This window comes from Haliotis rubra, unplaced genomic scaffold (assembly GCF_003918875.1).
Source record: "Haliotis rubra isolate DU_JTF1 unplaced genomic scaffold, ASM391887v1 Scf389, whole genome shotgun sequence".
NCBI classification, from domain to species: Eukaryota; Metazoa; Mollusca; class Gastropoda; order Lepetellida; family Haliotidae; genus Haliotis; species Haliotis rubra.
The window spans coordinates 569310-590722 of record NW_025767067.1 but is presented as its reverse complement, the minus strand read 5'-3'; the positions used below and the strand labels follow the sequence as shown (position 1 = coordinate 590722).

The window sequence follows — 21413 nt, the reverse complement described above, 5'->3', positions numbered from 1 at the left end:
GACTTACGCATGACACATTAACTATTGATCATGCTAATAGGACAACATGCCAACATTTTGTATATGTGTTTGTATAAGGTCTAATAGTAGTGTTATTTAAGTACATATAAACAGTTAATTGTTTGCATCATTTTATGAATTTTGATTCTGTATCATGGTGATATTTCATTTTTATGGATGTGATGAATAATCCTGAAGTTGATGAAAGCAGATCATAATGTATTTTTTTGTGCCAACTACCCGACACCCACATTGGTACTGAATTTAAGTTTGATCAGTCAAAGACTGATATACAGTACTTTCATATTGATTATTGGAAGAAAAATGGATAAAAATTGTGAAGCATAATATCCACAACACATTAACAGAGTTTGTCATTAACGAACATCCGCACTGCCGAAAAAAACAAACTTTTTCCTGCGTTGCCAAGGTGAACAAAATGACACCCACTTGTGTGCAGATAGTGAGATTGCAGTCTTAGTTACACTAAAGTAGAGCTACCATTCTGCCTGTCCTATCCTCCCTTACTTGCATCAGTCAATTGTTGCTGCTGAGCAGACGTAGCTAAACCTCCTGCTCTGCCCGTCTGCTAGGTGTTCAGAAGACAATTTGCCTGTCAGCTGTAAGCAGAGGCAGTGGTTGCAACTTGGTGGCAGCAGAGGAATGGCTGAATAAACAAACATGTGTAGTGGAGTAAGGTAGTAGCAGCCTGTTCCGAGTGATTGGAAAGTGTACGTCTGCTTCCAACCGGAGGGCCGTCTGTCAGTAGGTCGGGACAGTGCTGAGACCAGGATATGCTGGAATGGATCAGTATACAAACATGTGTAACAGTGTACTCGGCTTGTGTGTAGATTGATTGGAAATATATACCTTTCGGCATAGTACTGAAGAGATAACCCATCAAGACAAGTGGAGCAGGTTTTTACAATAGAAGATCAAGTGATGGATTTTAGGGGTGTGCCTTCAGGATTCGTTTAAAGGATGGTGGATTATTGGGTGGAAAGCTATCATTGTTGATAATGACAGTGTTATGCAACAGCTGTCTGTTTTACCAAACTGGACCATAAGGACATCAACGTAGGTATCACAATATTTGGATGGCAGAGTGAGATATATTTATGTAAAAACTAAATGTGTTTGTAAAATAATTGATTAAAGAGCAAATGAGGACTTAGCATACATAACTGTTGGATACATTCAGGGGATATTATAAAATATTCATGTCAGTGATGTTTTCTAGATTGTTATGTAGTCATTTTGGAGAATATTTCATGGGATTTGTTAAAAGCTTTTATACAATGCTGACATGTCAACAGTTGATTTGATGAAACTGCTCGGTCTCAATCAAGTGAAATGAATCAGCAAAGTGACATATGACCTGCTGCATGCTGATACGAAATATCTGCGATGGATGTGACATGTTATCACACGCGTGTTTCATGTGATCCAGTCCTTGATGGTTATGCCCCAAACAAATGTATTACACCATCTGTTCATTGAGATTGTAGAGTATATTTCACCACCAGACCTGGATTGTTTGCCATGGATTACCTAGTCAGCAATGCCAATTTCCAAATCAACGCTGTCCGTTAGACAAACACATGTTGGACTCACCGAAATTGGCACCATTGGTAATTGGAAAAGTACTCTGTGTTTAATAGATGGTCTGTAAGTTAATGAATGGTACACTACAAATGAAATGAATGTTTTATTGAGTAAGCACATGGTACAGACTTGCAGGAATTAACAAGCAGGTTACACCTTGGCGCTTATGGAGTTATTTCTGAACTGAGTATTAAGCAAGTGGTTGGGTTGTTGAATATTCTATAATGGTAAACAACTGCATGGCGTCCAGTCAACCTTACTCCAGGCTCTGACGAGGGATCTCTTCATATTGATGTGTCTACTGACATTTGTTATGCTAGGCAATCCTTTCATATTATGAGGATGTTGTTACCAATAATATATTTATATATGGAGGGGAACTGGCTAGTGGCTAATTGGCTAGTGGAGCACTTCTTTTGACCAGAGAGTTATTGGAATCACTTATCAATGGATACAAGCCACGCTTCAAGGATGTGAGACAGGACGGTGATTTCGGAGCAAATTATGGGAAAAGAGATTATGTTTTCGGATTATGGATTCAGGATTGGATTTGTACCAGAGTTTTTTCGAGCTTGTGGATTAGGTTAGGATTTGGATACGGATAATCTATCGTCATGGCAACTGGCACTGTTGCCCCACCCAGGATGACAAGGATACCTGTCCCGGCCAGCAAGCAAGGTCATGGGTCATCGTCGTCTTTTATTCAGTCCAAGAATAGACTTATGGTAAGTCTGCTTCTAAGTTTTTCAGTTAATGAATCAATGTTTGAGTATTTACAGTTTGGATATCAAAGGTTAAAATTCACTAACTCACTCACTCAAAGTGATGTTTGGACCATGTGGTTGGTGATGAAGAAGATTGTGGAGCTAACATTCTGATAAATGAGTGAGTGAGTGAGTTGGGTTTTACGCTGCTTTCAGCAATATTCCAGCAATATCATGGCAGGGGACACCAGAAATGGGCTTCACACATTGTACCCATGATATATATTACTCAAAAGAAGTTAGGGACACCAGATTCTGATATATCATAGTACTTAATCTGTTACGCCAACTTCTTTTGAGTTGTACACCGTGTGACCTTGACCTTTTTATGGCAAGGACCATTATTCTTGATATCAACCACCAGTCTCCTGAAACAACTTCTATTTACAGACTGCAACAATATTTCTGTAACAAATTAATCTTAAATGAAGCATTCTGATGAATTTATGAAAAATGGTGATGAAAACGATTTGACATTAAGAATATTTTCTGGGGAAAATATATTCATTGATCTGTGAAACATGATCATTAGTTTTAGTTTTTGTTTCTGTTAATGCATTAACAACAAAGAATTAATTAATATTGTATTTCATACAATAGATATGTAATGGTAAAAGCTGTGGTAGCCCAGTGGTAACAGTGTTTGCTCACTTTACATTTGACTTGTGTTCAATTCCCCATGTGGTAGAATGTTTTAGTAATATTCTTTGTGTCCCTGCCATGATAATGCAGGAGTATGGCTGAAAGTAGGTTAATCCACACTCACTCACTCATTCACCTCTCCATGTATATGACATATTTAAACACCTTTTATCAAATAATGAAGTGAAATAACACATGTTGAAATCTTACGCATAACATCTATTGATTTGCTCAACTCCATTTAAATTCATCATGGTCACTGGTAATTCGAGCATTCACAGGTTTTGCTATGAACAAATACTTCATCAAATCGGAACACAGCTGTGTGAACATTTTGTATGTTATTGATTAAAATCTGTGTTGATGAAACAAGATATTGATTTCAGGGGTTGTATTAGGTGGCAAAACTTGAAATGGAAAAAAAACAAACAAATAAAATAAGGTGCTGATTCCAACAAGGTCAGCTTAGAACTTCTTTTCAGTTAGAACAAATACTTACAAGCACCACTGAAGAGATAGGTGTTTGATAATAGGTGTTATATAAATCATCATTCATCATCATTATTCATATCATCATCATCATCATCATCATCATCATCATCATCATCACCACCACCATCATCATCATCATTTTTCAGGATTGTTACGGTGGGGATATGTATTTTGTAGAACTTCACAGTTTTATCTCTTGATAAGATCAGAGATCTACAAATACATATCTTGCAACCATTTTCATCAATGCCGATTGGTATTGTATGTTTGTTGATTCAGATCATGCTCAGAACATTCTGGATATATGATGGTGGCCTGTTATAATAATAACAACTGTGTCCTGAAAAATTAGTGATTGATATTATGAACACTTCCCACAATGTCACTATGACACACAATCAGCCAAGTCAGCAAGCAAGGAACTTCTCCATTCATTTGTGAAGACATTGGTTGCTACTGACCTGTTCTAACCTGGAATCCTACGATTGTTTTGATTTTGAACAAATATATAAAGACCTGTCTGAGTAAGGTGTCCGTATTCTGCTGCAGGATGGTACCTCAGTGGACAAGTGCTATAAAACCAGAATTAGTTTAGACTAACAGCAGCACACACCAATTCCCCTCACCTCTTGCATGTCCTGTGGACAGGTGTCAGTTCTGTCCCTTGAGCTTGAAACCTGATTGTGTAAGTCATGGTTTACTGAATTATGCGTCAACATGTCAGCATATTCCAGGGCCCTGTTCCTCAAAGCGATCGTAGTGCTATGACAGTCGTAAGTCTATGTTAAAGTATGGGAGTTACGATCATCTTAGCCCTACGATCGCTTTGTGGAACGGGCCCTGGATGTCACCAGAGTGGTGAACATCTGAAACCTGGACCATTGGGCTTTCCTTTTATATCAGGCTACTATACAATAGCAACCTACTGCACCGAGCACATAGAGGAAGTTTTATGCTGTGGTACTGATATAAGGCAGAGAAGTTTGTATTATTGGAAGATGAACATACACTAGAAGACAGGGTCCTAGATGGTCCAGATGGTCCTAGATGGTCCAGATGTGCATGGTGCTGGATTTTGTGGTGCAGAAATGTGTTCCATTGCTTAGCCAGAACTAACCTATGATCTGCAACCCACTCTTCGGAAATTCTTCACAACCATCTAATCACTCACTCACCCAAATATCCACTCATCCACAAAACCCAGCAACCATCTAATCACTCACTCACCCAAATATCCACACATCCACAAAACCCAGCAACCATGTAATCACTCACTTACCCAAATATCCACACATCCACAAAACCCAGCGACCATCTAATCACTCACTTACCCAAATATCCACTCATCCACAAAACCCAGCAACCATGTAATCACTCACTTACCCAAATATCCACTCATCCACAAAACCCAGCAACCATCTAATCACTCTAATCACTCACTTACCCAAATATCCACTCATCCACAAAACCCAGCAACCATCTAATCACTCACTTACCCAAATATCCACACATCCACAAAACCCAGCAACCATCTAATCACTGACTCACCCAAATATCTACTCATCCACAAAACCCAACAACCATCTAATCACTCACTCACCCAAATATCCACTCATCCACAAAACCCAGCAATTATCTAATCACTCACTCACCCAAATATCTACTCATCCACAAAACCCAACAACCTTCCACTAACTCACCCACAGTTTAGCCCTCCTATACATGAAGGAGCATCATTGTAGCAAGAATCATTCAGGAATTAATTACGCTATGTTATCTATTTTATCAGTATTACAATATTTCCAAGACTCTTTCAGATTTGTGTGTGACATTCAGTTGAACCTCATGCTTTTGACATAGAGGTTGATGCTTGCAGTGTATGGTCATTTGAAAGCAGTTTCTAATCACCACAGCTATACAACACTTGACAATGTACTGTTATTGCTATACATCATCTCATCGAACGTTCCCTGGCAGTTAACAAGGCTTAACTATCAAGGGACTGGTAGGCAAGGGACTTCCATTATCAAGGTCATTGCAAGAAAAAAAATGGCCATGTTCAATTCCAGTATGTTCTATGGGATTTGTATCATGATGAGATGGATGGGTGGTTGAAATACCCAACGTCATATATAGATTGAAAACCGGTTTCCTGCTTAAACATGTGCTTTACACAGGTTTCAATTTGAAAAACAATTCATATGTTCTGTTTAATCATTATCTGATTAGAAATGGAAGAAGGTTATACTGTTGCAGACAGCAAGTAGACATTATGGAGACTTACTTAAATAGTAATAATGCATGCAGACTTATGTTGTAATGAATTGATAGTAAGCTTGTGCTATTTCCAATGAATTTTGAAATTCCAAGATATTTTTTGAAGATTTTTGTGAGTATAACTACTAAAGTAAGTTCTAAAGACTTTTGTCGGTCTACTGAAGCTTTAACAACACATATGTATCCATACAATCCAATGCGCTTGTATTCATGTAGACAGTCATATGTAATGAGAAATATCAAGCAGAGAAATATGTAAGAAGCAATATTGAACCAATAGCGTAGAACCTGGCGCTTAACGATCTAGACACAAATGCTTTCCACAAATATTCTGTCTTGGAAGTTATGGACAAACCCTCATTTGCTAAAACTACCTTTAAAGAATAAGGTTCAGGTAATTTTCAAGCTAATTTGTCTTGCACAGACATTTTTCTTGGCACCACTGTCAAAATCAGTGCCAAAGACTGGTAAACCACCATGATTTTTTCAACTACAGTTCCCCAGCATAAAAAGTTCACCACTAAATGCCAAATTTCCAACAATACTGCTCATTGCCTCAAGAAACCTTGCAAGCGGCATCAAATTGGCACCAGTTGTCTAACCGATTATTGCCTTGATTTTCTGGAACCAAAATATGGAACCTTGTGTTGCCAGAACCCTATGGGAATATATTGTCAGTTGAAGACAAATAGGTAGGCTTCAAGAATACCAAGCTAATCCAATATTGATCGTGTTAATTAATGAGAAATGAGATAGTGATCTTGTTGTTTTACTTTAGAGGCAGGGAAGATCAGAGGTGAAGGATGATTAGTCACTTTGTCTTGGGGGCAATATCTTGTCCATTTCAGTTGGTAGCTCCCTGTCAATACTGCAGGCTGTAGATTTGTGAATGAATTATTGATTCCAGACTCTTCCAATAACATTTTTCAAAACATTCCATTAAATATTCAAATTACTCCGACTACAGAATGTCTCAGATTATAGGATAACCCTGAAAATATTTAAAGTAGGGTGAATGAAGACTTGAGTATGGGAAATGACACTTGCTGATGTTTGGCACATTTGTCAGTGTGTGCTCATGACATTTATGTGTATAGGAATGATGTATAGTAACAGTTCAGGGGATTGTTGGAAATAAATGAAAGGTGAATCAGCTTGCATTTTTCTTTGGGGATTACATAAGCATGTGTTTATGTGTTTATGTTTATATCATAGGCATGTGTTTATGTGTTTATGTTTATATCATAGGCATGTGTTTATGTGTTTATGTTTATATCATAGGCATGTGTTTATGTTTATATCATAGGCATGTGTTTATGTGTTTATGTTTATATCATAGGCATGTGTTTATGTTTATCATAGGCATGTGTTTATGTTTATATCATAGGCATGTGTTTATGTTTATATGATAGGCATGTGTTTATGTGTATATCATAGGCATGTGTTTATGTGTATATCATAGGCATGTGTTTATGTTTATATCATAGGCATGTGTTTATGTTTATATCATAGGCATGTATTTATGTGTATATCATAGGCATGTGTTTATGTGTGTTTATGTATATCATAGGCATGTGTTTATGTGTATATCATAGGCATGTGTTTATGTTTATATAATAGGCATGTGTTTATGTTTATATCATAGGCATGTGTTTATGTTTATATCATAGGCATGTGTTTATGCATCATTATCAAATAGAGATGATACCAGGTGTTCACGAAAAGGTGTACTCTGACCCTCTAGCACCACATGGCATAAACACATGCAAAGGCAAGTCAATTATTTAGCTGATACAAAGCGGGAACATATTGGACAAGTCAAAACAGGAATTGTTTTTGCCACGTATGAGTCAAACTGAGAACTGTCTTCCACAAAACCTTTAGAAGTTTTACTGAGACCTTGCACAAACAACTTATGATCAATTTGATGTGAAAAATAAACAGTCATATACAGACTGACTTATTCAAAATACAGTTCAACAAAAATAGAACATAGTTACTTCTTCTGTTATCGTATTTGTTTCCTTTACATTAAAAAACCCCAAACCATTAAAATGATGCATTGAATTCAAATATATCAAAATCTCAATAAATCATAAAGTTTAGCTTCATACTGATAAATTACATTGCTGTCAAAGTATCATTATTTCATGACAAATTTATAAATGATTTCATCGTACTGTCAACATAATGACACACCATTTTCCCCCAATCCTTCTGTTAGTGTCATGGGTAGTGCTGAAAGTGTTCATTCATCAACCTGCCAACAGAACTGGAAACTCCAAATGTCAAGGCCACACAATGATCACCCTCGATCTGCTGCCGAAACAGTTTCCATGGAGTATGAAAGCAAAAAGAGCAATAAAATTGTATGTGTGGATCACTGAAAAGCAGTGATGACACCAGGGCCCCGTTCCTCAAAGCGATCGTAGCGCTAAGATGATTGTAACTCCCATACTTTAACATAGACTTACGACTGTCGTAGCGCTACGATCGCTTTGAGGAACGGGGCCCTGGTGTTTTCGAGAAAGGTTAACATGTCCTGCTATATGGTTGCAGCTTCATATAAAAGCTATTGTTATTCGTCTGTGTTGCCTGTGTTTCTGGTGGTGCCTGTGCAGCACTGTGTGAAGACCATTCTTTGTGTCCTTTGAAATAATATGGCTTGAATATCATTAAAATCAGCAAAGGACCATACCTTTATTTAACAGATCTTTCTGTCTTTGTAAAGCCTGAAATGAAGCCAGACTAATAATGGCTGTGAAACTAGGTTCGACATGGTGCTATAATGAGGCCACAGTGGCATTATAATGAGGGCAACCATGGTATTACAATGAGGACTGTCATTATGAGTGTTGCATCAGTATAGTATTATTCTTAATTTTCACTTAATTTGACAGTTTAACAGTGAAACACAGATATTTTGCACACAAGTTTGAGCTTCACATTCTAGTTTGTTGAGTACATTGTTTCATGGGTATGATCTAAAATTAATGCATACATACATTCCCAGCACAAAAAATATATATTCTGGAACATACATAAAGGAGATTTACCAACAAAATAACACACAACTTATTACCATAGTCTGTGTGATAATGATTGTTAAATGTATGTATGAAGATATTTGAACCTAAATTTCTAGTAAAGAGCCGATGCCCTATAAATCAAGAGCTGAAAGGTCACCATTAAGTGCACTGCAAGGGAGCCACTGATCTGAAATATGTGGCTCTGTTGGTCTGGGGGTGCTTAAAGTATCAAATAGGACCCCAATAACAGATTCCATCATGCAAAGGTATTGCGTTGGTACCAGCTGATCTTAAGGTGACCCCAATTATTCCTGAACGGAGTATAGTTCGTGCATGTGTGTGTGTGTATACAGACACCACCATGTTAGTACTATCAGTTTCTCATCAGCAGACTTGCAGGATCAATGGGCGCTTACCAAATATTGATTAATGCAAAGACAAGCAGGAAGGAGAGAGTGAGAGAACGAATTGAGAGAGGAAATGCTCCAAAAGGGTCTCGGCTTTTGTCGGAACTGCCTTTCCATTTCAATAGATGCTTTGAGAAGCTAGTCTAATGAATGGCGTGATAATTGCAGAACAACAGTGATTTGTTTGTTGACAAGTGCTGATCAAACCACTATCCTCTCTGTGTATGTGAATTTGTTAAAGATGCACAAAGTATTATATAAATGCAAGTAAATGTAAGACATTTAATGAACAATTATTTTTCTTTGGAGTGTTTTTATGAACAATCATCACAGTTTGACAGTGATTCATGGCCACCTTCATATTATATAGTCACTCATTCAAGCGGCTCTTCATTTTTCAATATTCTTATGAATATGGAAGAGATTTTGATGCTTATATTTAAGAGAGCCTATGTCTGATAAAGGAAAATTTTAGATCTCAGCACTGAAGTAGACATCCACTAAGATGAAACACAAGAATTAGATTCCTGTTAGAGTACTGGTCTGTAAGAGCTTCCTCATTGAACATTGTGTTTCACTGTCAGCATGACATGCGATACTTTAAACACATGCCATCAGGTTTTTCATTTCTTTATTGTCAGATTACCTTTTCAGAGCAAGTCTTTCAGCTTAAAAGAATATGGTATTTAAAGGGAAACAACATTTATCAATATTTAGTTTTTAGGAACCTGAATAAGCTAATGCATTATGTTAGATTGCATGGGTTTTTCATGTTGTCAGTTGTTATTTGACACCTTTCCATTCACAGCTCCAGGATGTTTTGCAGATTTTTTAATAAAATGAATGGAAAGCACAATTTATTGTGTTTGATTTTTTCCTCAAAGCCATGTAACAAAGCGTGCGCTTTCTAAACATTTTTCTCAGTGCTGTCCTCCACATGAGTTGACAACAGTTTGTAATAAACATTCAAATAGGATTATTTTTTTCTTCATTGGTTCAAAATTCTAAGCCACTTGTTTATAATTTCCCTGCAAATTTCACTCATGGTTGAAAGATATTAATTGTGCTTTGAGCTGAAAACAATATATTCTAGGCCTGATTAGTTTTATGTTATGACTTTGAGATTTATTAAAGGAATTACTGGTCAGTAGGTTAGAAAGAGAAACAGAGAGTTCAGTGGTTTTATTTTCTGTTCTTAAAATTCCCCGGTGTAATTACAGAACACTCAGCTGAAGATTAATGTTTAGTCTCTGAATACACATAATAACTTTGAAACTGAAAAGGAGCCCAAGTGAGATTAGAGATTTAAAACCTGAAGAAATCCAGACTTGCTTCATTTTGCGCTTTTGTATTGCAGAAACGGTTGGATGGAAGGGAAAATATTATGGTTTTGTTTATGTATCCCACATGAAGAGAATCTCTCCAAAGTATCTCTTGAAGTGTTATATATATATATATCAATGCAATGTATTTTGATATTCTATATCAATGCAGTGTAAATTGACACCCTATAATTTTGAAAGTTGATGTTTATTGGGGATCTTTTTACTTTTGATGAATGTTGATACATTTGATATCAAAGAACATGGTATGATTATATTTACTATCCAAAATCTTTCTCCCATTTTTGTCATTTTGCAAACTAAAAAGTAGTGTCATGACTATTAAAATAGTTTTCTCTTAATAGAAAATGTTACTTGATTTCCCCTCGTGATATCTCCAGTAGAAGCCAGCTTTGAAATGTACTACCCATCAATAGTTTAGACTCAATAGTGTAAATGTAGCCACTTACTTCAGTCAACTGTTCTAAACTAGATTTTGCAAAATATGCCATACTTTTTAAAGGTACTGCTTACACATGAACTGATGTATTGTAAAACAAATTCGTAATGTTGAAAAGATTATTGACATGCGTTCAATAAATGATGAAACTCAGTGTAAACTTAACATCAAAACGCAGCTGTTCACATGCACGATATTTGCACATGCTTTTCAGCAATTTGATGCATGATCCTTGTACAATTCATCTGCATAAGGTTTGCAGTTGGTTACCCCAAGTTATAGAGAAATTCATCTTTGATGTAACCATATATATATACATAACATATAGTGAGTGCTTTCAGTAAGTCTAAACTTTTCATGGGTAGTATATAAGCTGTGCCCTAATTCACATGATATTACGTTCTAACAAAATATTGAATAAAAGTGTTTTGCTCAATCACAATCCATTCAACATGCATATATTAAGAGTTGAATTCTTTATTTCAAATTATTAAAATCAATAAGAACATAATTTTGTTGTTTTAATACAAAAAAAATTATTTTATGTTTTTCAGTAGACCAATCAGTGAATCAGGCTAGGAACTATTATCAAAATCATGTTCATCTGAACTTTAAAACTGCTGACAGTATAATATTAATAAATAATAAATAGTAATAGTGGGAATCATTACAGCAGGCCCTTAACCTATAGTTCCGTTGATCAATCTCCCATTTGGCCATAGCATTTGGTTGTTCTCAATTGTGGGGAAACAGTTGCTAGGAATAATCACACCTAGCAAATATGTAGATAGACATGGCTTGAATAGGCTGATGGAGTGGGCTATCTGTAAGACTTTACAGGAATTGATCAAGGAGAGTTGTATCGTGCCATGACATCCGAGTGCAGGGCGGCCTGAGGGGTTGTACTTTTACTGTTAGTTTTAAGATTTTCCAGCCATCTTGGCATTATTTGGCCAAGATCTTTCATTTTAAATAGTGTTTTTGTGGGATTTTTGTGTTTTCATTTGGGATTTTTCTGCATATTGAATGACCTATTTTACATGGGAACAGGCCTACAGAAATGTGGCATGAGGAAGAAAACTATAATTGATGATTTTAGCACTAAAAAGATGGCAATGGTAGCATTCTCTGATTGCATACATATTCCTGTGAGAATTGATCTTCAGTAACCCATGCTTGTCGTAACAGGTGACTAACCAATTTGGGTCGTCAGACTCGCTGACTTGGTTGACACATGACATCGTATCCCGATTGTGTAGATCGATGTTCATGCTGTTGATCACTTGATTGTCTGGTCCAGACTCAATTATTTAATTACAGACTTACAGACTGCCATGGAGATGGAATATTGCTGAATGGGGCGTTAAACTCACTCACTCACTCACTCCAGTGAGCTGCAGTTAGTTTACAATAATTATTCAGCACTACATGATGTTGCTGAACTGACATGGCTGATTGTCATCATGCCCTATTGCCTGAACAAGGTTGAAACATTGCATGGCCTGTTTGTGGTCATACACTCTGTCTAATCAAGGATCCATGGTGTTGCTTTGTTGATTATGGGACATTACACCCCGTGGTCAAACAGTAAGCCATATTTACTTTTCACTCACACAATATGAGCTGATAGGAAGCCATGTTAAGTCACAGTCTGATGTAGCAGCAACGACAGATCCAGTTGTCCTACTTTAATAGAATCAACATAACCCTTTCCACTTCCATAAGAAATCTCTGCTAAAATCAGAGTTGATTGTACAATTGTGACTATATCATAAGTATATATTTGTTTCACCAGTATTACAGCTGAACGATGTTGTTTGTAAACAATTGAGTCTGTACCAGACAATCAAGTGATTGTCACCATGCCATTCGATGACAGAGCATGTGTTTATGATTCAGTATGAAATAGTTATGATACCAGGCACACAGTTCTCAAAACGTCCGTAGCCCTAAGAATTCTTAACTTTGATCGTAGCCAATGTGTTAATAATGGGCTTAAGAAGTTCGTAGGGCTACGAAGGTTTCGAGAATAGCTAGCCTGGTGTTTGCTAAAAGGTGAGCGTATCCTGACCCACCAGTGGCAGTCATAAACATATCCTAATATACGACCATTATGGCAAATATCATTCAACTGAATTGATTCAACTGAGGGGTTTAACTCTGTTTTACACAAGTATTCAGCTACATCAGTGTGTCAGCATGAAGTGAGAGGAAAGACGTGATGTAGGTCTTGGACATGTACCACTTTGGTGAAAGCCATGAGTACAGGACCCGTGAAGATCCAGGTTAGATTGGTCTTCAGTAACCCATGCTTGTAATACTAAGTGACTAACGGGATCGGGTGGTCAGGCTCACTGACTTGGTTAACACAATTGTGTGTACCCGTGAAGATCCAGGTTAGATTGGTCTTCAGTAACCCATGCTTGTAATACTAAGTGACTAACGGGATCGGGTGGTCAGGCTCACTGACTTGCTGAGCTCATGCTGTTGATCACTGGATTGTCTGGTCCAGATGCGATTAGTTTCAGACCATTGCCCAAAACAGGAATATTGCTCAGTGCAGCATTAAACAACAAATAAACAACAAATAAACAAAGCCAAGTGTATGGGTATAGAGCTGACATAGCTAAAGACATACTCAGGGGAATCTGGCATTAGAACCAGGATCATAGGTTTCTGGCTTGCCAAAGGGACACAACTCTGCAGAGCAAATTGCCGCACCGAAGATGACTCATCCACCCATTCCCAAGGGTATATCAAGTTAATGGCATTTGATGGCAATTTCACTTTAGTTTGTTTATGGATATATTTTTTAGAACCTTTGAATTGATGGTCAAAATCAAATATTTGAATAAATTTCAGAAAGTTCACTTCAATGTTTTGCCAAGAGGGTGAAAAAAAAGTTTATTTGGCCATGTTTTCGTTGTTCCATGAGCAGGATGGAAGCAATGCACTTAGGTGCAGGTGTCATGCGTTTGTGCAGCCATATCGATCTTCTTTGGGGTGTTTTTATTACTGCAATCTGTTAACAGACTAGAAGGAAGAAACAGCTCACTGACTCCATAAACAAAATACTAAACTGAAAGGCCAGACCATCAATGATGTTGCATCAAAATAGATCTTGATCAGACTGATTTCAGGATTAAACTTTAGCTAATCTTCTCGTAGTAGGTTCTCCACCAGACTGACATGAATGAAGTGATGAAAAGGCCTGATGTGTAATATGATTTAATATTTTTATAGGTCTTTGAGGACAGTGTGTGGGACTTTGATAATAATATTGAGTTGAAAAAATGGTAATTAGACTTGGGTGATATTGTTGATATAGATGTTTATATCTCTGATGTCTGACTAGAGTTATTAGCTTCTTCCTTTATGTTTCTGACCCGTGAAGATCTGGGTTAGAATGAATCTTCAGTAACCCATGCTTGTCGTAAGAGGCGACTAACGGGATCGAGTGGTCAGGCTCGCTGGCTTGGTTGACACATGTCATCGGTTCCCAATTGGGCAGATCGATGCTCATGTTGCTGATCACTGGATTGTCTGGTCCAGACTCGATTATTTACAGACCTGCCCCTATATAGCTGGAATATTGGAGTGTGGTGTAAAACTAAAATCACTCACTCACTTTTTATGTTTCTCTCAAGAAAAGTGTGTTAGTGGCATGCAGTGATTTTCAGTGATCCATTCTTATAATGTTCACCTCTATGTTGCCTTTAATGCCCAAAAGGAATTTTTTATAATCAAGACTGAATATTTATTGGCATTGATAGTTTATGTTATCATTCTGTTCACCCAGCAGAGAATGGGTACCCGGTGGGATAAGTAATGTGACTATTAACCTTCTAGCGCCTCACTAGCAGCTTGGGTTATCTGAGGTAATAATGATCAGATTGTATGTTAGAACTTTGAGCGTGCCCCTCCGCGGTCCGGAATTCAGCGCATTACAGATGCCCATATTATCATTATTATCATCAATTGTTTTTTTCCAACTTGTGACAGTTTTCATGGCAGTTTGTATTCACTTCATGACTTCTAAAACCCGGAGGGGACATGGGTGGTCAAGTCAAAGGCACTGCCTCAATTTTCTTTGAAGAGAAAACTAACTTTGCTAGGGTGTTCAACTTATATCTCTGGGTTTGTCACCATGATACTCATCTCAACGTTTCTCATGAGCATCTCTGACCTGCACCATATGAGCTTATTCCAGTCTTTCAGCAACCCATGCTTGTAGAGACAAATATGGGATTGGATGGTCAGGCTCTCTGACTTTTTTGATCATACCATCATAGCCAAGATCAATGATGTCAATCACTGTATTGTCTGGTCCAGACTTGATAATTTTCAGACCAACTGTTATACAGCTAAATTCTTGCTCAGTACAGTGTTTAACAAGTGACACAGTACCTCCTGTCATACAGTTAACATTTTGCTCAACACAGTGTAAAACAACTGACAAAGTCTTTCCTGCATCAAGCTAACACAATCTTATGGTACTGAGATAGCATTAAAACACACTCTTTCAATATTCTGGCACTGCCAGTGTGGTTCATTCAGGCTCTGATAGTACTACACGGCACTAAATCATGCAGATAATGTAAAATGATATGAAACATCACTTTTCTACAAATTGTGTTTGATGCAAGTTGTATATCACAGGGCCGGATTACTCCAGCTCTTGAGTACATCACTTATCATCTGAGTTGTTTTATTGAAGATGGATGGTCATGGTTTCGTTTTCGATTTTTGATTTCCTGCCACTGAAAAATATAAACTATCATTCAAACCCTTGTAATGAACAAGTTCCTGATTTTCTGCCTGACTTCAAACGAAGGCATTCAACATGAAAGAATCCTCTCCCTTTTTTACATCAAAATGTAATGAAAATTAATTCATTACTATTCTTCAGGGTAACTAATCTGCAACAAGAGATAGTAGCCACAATGAATCTCCAGCCTTTTATGCCAAGCCAGTGTTCAAATTCATTCACTAGCATTTTAGTTTTGGGTTGGCACCATTTTAAAGGTTAAATTACTGTAACTGTTTTGCACAGGAAACTGGCCTATTTGATGTGAGGATAGACCAGTTTGATTGGGGTGATTTGTGGCCAATTTGAGATAGTTATGCTTAAATTGATTTCCTGAACAGAGTGACAAAAAAGTCCAATTTCAGCTCCAACCATTTTGTAAAAAGTAAAACATTGATAGGCGACAATCCTTTGAACTGTGGTATAAAGAATTTGTGTGGATTTACTCAACATTCAAAGTCATTCTGACTACAAGTTTGATGTTTTACTGTGTGTGTTAATCAGGTTTCCTTTTAAAGGAGAGGGATGTAAATAGAATTTGCTGGATAAATGAGGTGCCAGCAGGTCCGAGAGAAGCAACAGCCCTTTGTGTGGAAACATGTAGATTTGTCATAGTAAACAGTGATGCTTCAGAAACACGTATATTTGTCATGGTAAACAGTGCTGCTTCAGAAGCTGTTATCATGGTCAGCGACTTGTGTCCTCCATCCTGTGTGGCTCTGGAGCATGGTTTGACCCTGACAGCCAGTGCTTGATGTGCTTGATGTACAAGCTGACTTATGAGGATTGAGTGGTTAAAATGGTTGATCGTGACCTATGACAGCTGTGCCTTGATGGTGTTGGTCATTCTCATGCTATCAACCTCAGATTTGCCTGCCAGAGATGTGATACTTTACATTTTTCTGTTACAGTTTTTGTTGTGTCATTGCTGACTGTAGCATGCAGAGTTATTGTCTAATCCACTGACAGTCTTGTACATTAAAGTGGGTGCCCAGCCTGGCTGAAATCTGACCATCTGCTCCCTCACTCACTCCCTTAGCTCATTGACTCACTCACTCACTCACTCCCTTAACTCATTGACTCATTGACTCACTCACTCACTCACTCACTCACTCACTTGAAACGACAGTAGTCTGAAGCCTGATTCTGTTTTTTTCAAATATGAAGGTCCTTACAATAGAGCTAAATCTGCTGAAAAGGATGGCAAGACACAATTCCACGCAGGAGTTTGTGTTCTGCACTTCTGAAAGAGGGCTAATGAGTGTTTCACCTGAGGCCTTCTGTTGAATACACAATAGGATGCGCCATTGAACAGCTTTGAGTTGGATTATTAGGATCACAAGGTATTGTTTGGTTGTTGCCTAGTAACCAAATGACTGGTCAGTAACAACATAATTCAGTTTTACTAGAACATCCTGGCTATATGTGGACATTTGGGTAACTTTGTCATTGGTGTCAGGAGGTTCAGATTGGAAGAAAATGTAGAACAACATTTGTGACAGAAAGACACTTTTTAGTCACCATCTTCTCCGTTGCCAGCTGATCAAACTTTTAAACCCTTCTTCCAACAACTCTCCAACACAGGGACTCTCCAAAACCTTTTTCAATGGTATGACCCCAAGGGATTCTGGGTAAAATATTACAGGTCTCCACAACAGAAGAGGTGACTGGATCTGGTGACTGATCATGTGACTGATCAGGTGACTATATGAATCAGGTGACTTGGTTCATTGTGTGTCACCGTACATGCACAGGTTGTCAATCATTTGATTGTCTGGTCCAGATTCAATTATTTACAGATCACTATCATACAGCTGGAATATTGCCAAATGCTACATTAGACAACAAGTAAACTAAAATTGTATGCTGTTAAAAATAGATGTCTAATCATACTACATTGTTCTTTTGTGTCTCAAATGCTCTCAGAATATCTTGAAGTGAAAAGATAAATAACATAAATAAATAGCATTGAGTGAAAAGTTCTTTCTTCATAAGTCTTTAGATTTTAATTAATACAATAATCGATGCTCAGATGAGATCATGATTTCAACTATACATCAAGCTAAACTTCAGTCCATAGGAAGCAATTTGATTGGTTGTTGTCAAGTTCAGGAGTTAGAGATCCTTTGTGATAAAACACGGAGCTGATGATGTCACTTTCTAGATGAAGCTATGGTGATGGGTTGGTCTAAGCTATGTATGAGTGAGTGTGTGAGTATGGTTTACACTGCTTTAAGCAATATTCAAGCAATATCACAGTGGGTGACACCAGAAATGGGCTATACACAAGTGGGGAATCAAACTCAGACCTTTGACAACCACTAGGCTGCCCCAATGCCCCTGTATCACAGCAGAACATGTCATGACATCAATGGAAGATATATTGTTCAAAGCAGCAGTAAACCCAAGCTACTCACTCACCTTTGCTGAAAAAATTCTACAAGTATGTGAAAAAATCCATGTCTGAGAAATGTTAAAATGGTTGTTGTGTTTGTCTTAATTCCCGTGTAATTACTAATATCTACCATAGTATATATCAGTTATAACTTTTTCTGTATTTTAAAATTTATCAATAATATCTGTCATCTGATATAAAGGTTATCTGTCTCCCAAATATCTCTTGCAATTACTAATATCTGCTTACCAGAAGATATCTCAATTATCATTTCTTTTTGTGTGGGAGATCTATTGATATCTCCCATGTGATACTGCAATGAGATTCAACCTATTTAGACAGTGGTGTGAAGTTACCAGCAAGTGTAGAAGTAAATGATCAATTCCGTGTATGCCATGCAGTCCAAACAAGGAATTAATTATTGATTTCATAGAGAAAGGAGCACTTTGTTGAACATTTAGAATTTCTAGGTTAATGCATTCAAAATTACCTTGACATTTAAAGATCGAAGGCCCAGTAAGAACCTATCTGATCATGCTCTGGAAGATGTATAAAAACCTTGCGTAAATTTATAATGTTTGTAAATACTGAGGGAAAAAATTAAGGACAAGTTTTTCTTTATTTTTTTCCAAGGTTTCTACACAAGCTTTGTATCGCATAGCTTGTGAAGAAACCTGGAACAAAATAAGGGAACGCTTGTGCTTTCATGTGATCCCTTATTTTCTTCCCTCAGTATGTGACAGGTTTGTTTCCAAAATGATGTGAATATATGTAAATGAGTTTGATTTGCTTCTAGACTGGATATCATAATGGACAATGGCCATATGTCATGTATGTAGCCCTTATTCATCTTTCTTTTCTGTATCCAGTAGTAACAATGTGGCGGCATAGTCATTATCAGCTCAACATTCACTAAGACAAGAATAAAATATTTCTCTTTATTATTTCATCCATGAAAAGAACAGAGCAGAAGGTATTTCATGTCCTATGTTAATGTTTTAAAGACTGCTTAAGGTATGTTAGCTGTTGACAGAAATAACTTCCTGGGAAGCATGGATATTTTAAAGCATGTTGTATATGTTTCATCACAGAGACCATATAATAGAGTCTCTGGTTTCATTTCTTCATTAAAAGTCTAGGCTCGCCACGCCGATTCTCTGCATGGGTACAATCTGTGAAGCCCATTTCTGGTGTCGTGATATTGCTGGAATATTGCTAAAAGCGGCGTAAAACCATACTCACTCACTCATTAAAAGACAAACAGGCTAGAGCTGTGATTTTCATTTTCAGTAAAATGATGTTATGTAAGATATTTGGTGGTGAGGCAGTTAGGATGAAAATGTAATAATATATTGATGACATTAAGTGTGTTATTTCAAAGTTTGCTGTGATCTCATTCACATTTGTGATAAAAACTTCATCATCATGGTTTCAATGCACTTAATGATTTTTGTCTTATTTCCAATTTCTGAGAAATTGGAAACAAATCTAAACATATGACTTTCATTTATGAGCCCCATGGTAGACAGCATCAATCCTCAGGGAATTATGGCAGTCTTTGACAGGGATTAACAGGATGCGAATTCCTGCGTCCTATATGCATAAAAATTGACAATGGACGCAACAAAATTTATTGGCGCATCCACAGGGACTCAGAAAAAGTCCAAATACTTTTTGTAAAAAGTCCAATCAAGCGACAATAAGTTATCAGTGAGTTTGCTACTAGCTGGGTTATGGTAATATTTGCAATTCAATTACTGTAACAATGTGATGATCATGATACACAATACAATAACAGTATCAATAATAATATCTAAGTATCTGGGACCCCATTTTGTTGTCCAGGACCCCTGAAAATAAAGAGTATGAGTCCCAGGGACCCTCAAATACAGGACTCCAGGTAAATCCCTGCTTTGAGATTTCTTGTACCCAATGCTCTGAGCAAATGCTCATTGTTCTCAGACCATTGTGATCAGTAATCTAGCCTAGTGGTTAAAGTGAAAGTTTGGCATGTCAAAACCCAGGGTTCAGTTCAGAAGCCCATTCCCAGCTTGTGCCAAGCTATTCTTTTCTGCTTGAATATTGTATAAATTAGCATTGAAGTCACTCACTCAAGGTCAAGCTTAACTGGTGTATCACAAGTCTTCTATTCTGGGTCTCCAGTAATCTCTAATCTCAGTAAACCATGTGATACCCTCTTTAGTTGTTCTGTGCAAGAATTGGGGAAGACCTCCTACGGTGACCTCTGTTGACTGATGCTTCTGATGCCTTGATATTCCAAGTTAAATGCATTTGTTATTACAGCCTTTATAGTTAATCATATATATTGGTTAATAATGAACAGATTATGCCTCAGCTAATCCAAGTACTTTGCACATAGTTTCTAAATTCAATTTCTTTGATGTTTTTGACCTTAATGAGCACTAACTTTAAACTAAAGTGATATTGTGCATCCGGTTGAAATGCTTGATCATTTCACATGCTCATCCATTTCATGTACATTTCATCTGTAATCAATAGACACTTGGAGCTCCTTCATAGTTTTGAAGGGAACCACTAAGCCTTAAGACACTGTTTAGTGTTAAATGTTGGCACTTAGATTGCAATTTAGCATAGCAGGGATCATTGTACAGAGAGAACCAGCACTACGAGCATAAACAGATCCAATTTCTTATGATATTGATTCCAACTTTTTTGTTATGTTGTTGATGCTACTTTGTTGCTGCCGGCATCTTAAATTTCACAAGAATTTCGTGCAATTGGATTGCATCCTTTTTAATATTGATTTTCTGCAGGAATTTTGGAATATTAATACCACAAATATGAAAGTGAAAAAATGTAAATTTGTTGAAAGGGTTTGGTTCAAGACCCAGTGCAGTTGTCATTCAAATTTGAGTCAAGCTTAATCCAGTTGCTATGATATTATAGTTTGAAACCTGTTGTCTCTCTTGACGTTTGTATGCATGAGAAATGATTCAAATAAAAAATCATTAGCATTTGAATTTCAAACTAGGTCATTTAATCTAATGCATTTTGAATTGATTCTGAAACCTAAGGTGGCTTGCAAATCTTAAATGTCCAAAAGGCTTGTAAAACTAACTGTCCACAGTTATTAAGACTGATAATTAAATTACAGCTAATTTTTTGACTGTCAAATGAGGAACTTGGTTGTCTCACAAGTCTATAATTTTGATGAGTTTTTATTTCCAACAG

At 37.1% G+C, this 21413-nt stretch overlaps 1 protein-coding gene across 1 annotated transcript in view; it reads left to right on the top strand.

Annotated features, from left to right (window-relative positions):
* The first annotated feature begins 635 nt into the window (after nucleotides 1–635).
* Nucleotides 636–21413, top strand: part of LOC124286648 (neuron navigator 3-like) — a 543359-nt gene continuing 522581 nt past the window's right edge. Inside the window, 1 exon segment of the mRNA XM_046723050.1 lies at nucleotides 636–2330. Coding sequence (XP_046579006.1) covers nucleotides 2220–2330 — 111 coding nt within the window. The 5' untranslated portion in view covers nucleotides 636–2219.